Source organism: Lampris incognitus, chromosome 13 (assembly GCF_029633865.1).
Source record: "Lampris incognitus isolate fLamInc1 chromosome 13, fLamInc1.hap2, whole genome shotgun sequence".
In the NCBI taxonomy this organism is placed as follows: domain Eukaryota; kingdom Metazoa; phylum Chordata; class Actinopteri; order Lampriformes; family Lampridae; genus Lampris; species Lampris incognitus.
This window is the reverse complement of record NC_079223.1, coordinates 11255352-11259932: the sequence shown is the minus strand read 5'-3', so window position 1 is coordinate 11259932 and position 4581 is coordinate 11255352. Positions and strand designations below refer to the sequence as shown.

General features: G+C 47.7%; 1 protein-coding gene across 1 annotated transcript; it reads right to left on the bottom strand.

Annotated features, from left to right (window-relative positions):
* Positions 1-1921: 1921 nt before the first annotated feature.
* map10 (microtubule associated protein 10) lies at positions 1922-4581 on the bottom strand. The gene has a single exon (XM_056292271.1). The coding sequence runs from the start codon at positions 4579-4581 to the stop codon at positions 1930-1932; it is 2652 nt and encodes an 883-aa protein (XP_056148246.1). The 3' UTR covers positions 1922-1929.

The window sequence follows — 4581 nt, the reverse complement described above, 5'->3', positions numbered from 1 at the left end:
GTACACAGCGAGTTCGCACATGCGCACATCGGAATAGAATAAAAAGGGGGCGGGGCGGGTTAGTCACACGTTAGAGCGCTTGGCTTATAAAATCGCGTCACGACGCGCAAAATAAATGAAACGTTTAAGGAAACCGTGTTCAACTTCTGGCTGCCGCCGCCGCAAGGACGCGTTTCACTGGCGCGTCTGGAAAGATAGAAATAACCCAACTTTTTTTACTTTTTTCTAACGCTCCATTTAGGTTGATGTTGATGTCGTATCACGTGGCCATGAGACGTTACACGCTCATATATTCTCACGTGGCCATGAGATGTTACACGCTCATATAGCCTCACGTGGCCATGAGATGTTACACGCTCATATATTCTCACGCGGCCATGAGATGTTACACGCTCATATATTCTCACGCGGCCATGAGATGTTACACGCTCATATATTCTCACGCGGCCATGAGATGTTACACGCTCATATAGTCTCACGCGGCCATGAGATGTTACACGCTCATATATTCTCACGCGGCCATGAGATGTTACACGCTCATATAGTCTCACGCGGCCATGAGATGTTACACGCTCATATAGTCTCACGTGGCCATGAGATGTTACACGCTCATATAGTCTCACGTGGCCATGGGATGTTACACGCTCATATATTCTCACGCGGCCATGAGATGTTACACGCTCATATAGTCTCACGCGGCCATGAGATGTTACACGCTCATATATTCTCACGCGGCCATGAGATGTTACACGCTCATATATTCTCACGCGGCCATGAGATGTTACACGCTCATATATTCTCACGCGGCCATGAGATGTTACACGCTCATATAGTCTCACGCGGCCATGAGATGTTACACGCTCATATAGTCTCACGTGGCCATGAGATGTTACACGCTCATATAGTCTCACGCGGCCATGGGATGTTACACGCTCATATATTCTCACGCGGCCATGAGATGTTACACGCTCATATAGTCTCACGCGGCCATGAGATGTTACACGCTCATATATTCTCACGCGGCCATGAGATGTTACACGCTCATATATTCTCACGCGGCCATGAGATGTTACACGCTCATATAGTCTCACGCGGCCATGAGATGTTACACGCTCATATATTCTCACGCGGCCATGAGATGTTACACGCTCATATATTCTCACGCGGCCATGAGATGTTACACGCTCATATATTCTCACGCGGCCATGAGATGTTACACGCTCAAATATTCTCACGCGGCCATGAGATGTTACACGCTCATATAGTCTCACGTGGCCATGAGATGTTACACGCTCATATAGTCTCACGCGGCCATGAGATGTTACACGCTCATATAGTCTCACGCGGCCATGAGATGTTACACGCTCATATAGTCTCACGCGGCCATGAGATGTTACACGCTCATATAGTCTCACGTGGCCATGAGATGTTACACGCTCATATATTCTCACGTGGCCATGAATGTTACACGCTCATATATTCTCACGTGGCCATGAGATGTTACACGCTCATATATTCTCACGTGGCCATGAGACGTTACACGCTCATATAGTCTCACGTGGCCATGAGACGTTACACACTCATATATTCTCACGCGGCCATGAGACGTTACACGCTCATATATTCTCACGCGGCCATGAGATGTTACACGCTCATATAGTCTCACGTGGCCATGAGATGTTACACGCTCATATATTCTCACGTGGCCATGAGATGTTACACGCTCATATAGTCACAAAATGACAAAATGTGTGCACTGTTAAAAACAATCGTATTCCCTTTATTCATGGATCATCTTAACAACACAAGAAGATCTTAACAGGGCTCGTTTTGACTAGGTTGTGCAGTAAAACGATTTTTGTTTTTTTTGGGGGGGGGGTTTTGGTGTGAAATGGATGCTGAATGCAGGCCTCGCTGTGGGTTGGAGTTCTACATCGTGTATCCAGGGAGCTTGTTAGCCACTAGCGCAGAGATGTGTTGGTACTGGCCTTTGAAATGTAGAGCAGCGAGCTCATCCTCCAGCTCCGCAGCCTCCTGTGGTTCAAAGGACGATGTTGTGTCTGAAGAAAATCCTCTAGCTGCAGCACGTCTCATGGTTGAGTGACCCTGTTTGCTTCCCGAGGAGCCGAGGCTTTCGGCGGGGGGGCTTCTCTTCGCGATGCGTTTATTTATCGTCTGATCTTTGGAATGCGCAGTTCGGATGGAAGTGGGCACATCTAAGTCGTCGTTATCTGAGGAAATGCCGAGTGCCGAGGCATGGGCTCGGGGGCGAATGATGTGGGTAGCCTTTAGAGATCGCTGCGGAGAGCTGTGGGTTTTAACAGGCACGGGAAAGGCCTTGCTCTTCCGGATCCCTTCAGCGGTGCCGTCGGAATCACAGAGGTCGCCACAGACAGAAGACTTCTGCGTCTTTGCTAAAGCGGGCTCAGGGCTGCTCAGAGGGTCAGGGGAGTACACATCGAGGGGCTCTGGAGAGTACCCGTCGCTGGGCTCAAGACTGGTGAAGTCATCAATGTACTCGTCTTCCTCCTTTTCCCCTCTGCTGGAGTCTGAATGGGTGGTTTTGGGGCTGCTGAGTCTGCTGTTTCCCCAAGTTTTTGTTTTCTTTCGGTTCTTGTCAGACTCAGGGTGGTTTTGATATGATTCACTGTGATGGTTATTTCTGTCCATGTTATATGTGCTGTCTCCGTCGTCCACACAGGGAATGTGAATTGACTTAGCTTCTCCTTCAGAATTTGAAGATGTTTCCCTAAGATGTTTGGAGTCACCGTCTCTCTTACAGAGGGCCGTCCCCGCTTCAAAGTGCCGAGATTTATTTGCATCCTCATTTTTGTTTTCCTGTCTGTTAGTTTCTTGTAGCGCAGAGTCACCCGCAATGTTTCTCATCACTGTGTTAATACTGTCATCAAGGCAGGAGCTGCTGTGGTTGTTTTTCTTTTTGCTGTGCTTCAATTTCTTTTTATTTGCATCTGATGTTTTATCTTTAGTCATACTGGTCTTTATTTCTGTGTGTGCTCCTAAGCACTCATGACGTTTCAAGTGACCAGATGAACTTTGCTGCAGCCTGAGCCGAAATGTTTTAGTTGTTCCGTACACTAGCTTCCTTTTGGAAGATATACTGGAGGGTTGTCTGTCAAGGAAAACATCTTCCTTCTTTGTGCTTTTACTGTGTTTTTGAGATACAGCTCCAACATAAGGGGTGGAAAAACCTTTAGGGGAATGAACATCTTTTAATCTGGGAGTACCCACTTGGCTTTGTATTGGTTTCATCTGTGCCTTTGTTGGCGTGTTTACAGGCCCAACTGAAGGCTCTGTGGAGGGTTGGTAAAGCCATGCCAGATTGGGATGAATAGACAGGGGCTGTTGCTGCCTTTGGCCATTCAATTGTGACAGCTCAATAAGAAGAGCATTTAATAGAGGCAGTTGTCTTAGGGTCTCCCCAAGGACATTTGGAGTCATTCCATTTGTTTCTTGGTGTTTTTGGCTCCTTGCTGTTTTCGCATCGTGTCTCACTCGTTGGTCTGTCAGAGGAGGTCTCAGGCCTGCTATTTCGCTTAGACATGTCTCATCCTCTGACCACGTATCTTCAACTAAAAGAGACTCCAGGTCTGGTTTCAATAAACTGTAATCCATTGACTCACTTTTGCTCTTCTTCTCATCAGAACTACAGTAGAGGAGATGTGGGGGATAAAACACATTTACATCCTCCTCTAATATGGATTCCCTTACTTGGAGAGATTGGTGCATTTTGTTTCTAGGCTTTTGTTCTATCTGTGCGGCAACAGAGACAATACCCCCCTGCTTTGCCTCCAGTTTCAGCATCTCCTCATTTGACTGTCTATTCATTTGAATTTCTTTACAAAGATCAGACTTGCTGTCCTGCTTGGTTGACTGCATCTGGCCAGACTCAATCAGTAACGGCTCTTTGGTCATGTCAGCATTCTCTATGTCCTTTTCCACCCGTTTTCTCACACGTGCGCCATCCAACTCCCATACCTTGTTCTCTGAGGTATGTGGCAATTGACTAACTCCGAGACTTGAAAGTTTATACCTCAAGGAAACGAATCCGATCTTATTTCCCGTGAGATCAAGAATGTCAACAAGTCCCCTCTCTCCTCCAGAGGTGGCAGTGGAAATGCCGCGAGAATTCAAATCCCACCTGACTCCGCCCACCACGTTTGCCAACGAGATCAAGAAAGTCCCAACAAGCTTTGGAATCTCACCTTGCACGTCCAACACCGTGGCATAGAGAGGGGTGTGTGACAGATGAGCGAGCAGCGAGTCCAGACCCATCTTGAACAAACAAGATTTCCCTTTGTAAAACGAATATTCACCTCCGGGTGGAGGTGAGATTTGTCGTGGGTCTCTTTCTCGGTAGGCGCCCCCGGAATGTCCGGGCTGCCCAACTTGGGCGCCATTCGGATCGCTTTGATATATGATCAGCGTTGGGAAATCCAGGAGTCGCACGCCGAGAGCCAGTTCGCTGGAAACCTTCACTTGCTCGTTAACTCGGATGTACTCCACTAAAATCTCGAACGAGAACAGAGTTTCTGTGTTCTGTCTACGTAGCGCGGCTGACAT

Bases quoted from the DNA above. Each gene is read 5' to 3' on its own strand.
- map10 (XM_056292271.1), bottom strand. From the start codon at position 4,581: ATGTCAGCCGCGCTACGTAGACAGAACACAGAAACTCTGTTCTCGTTC.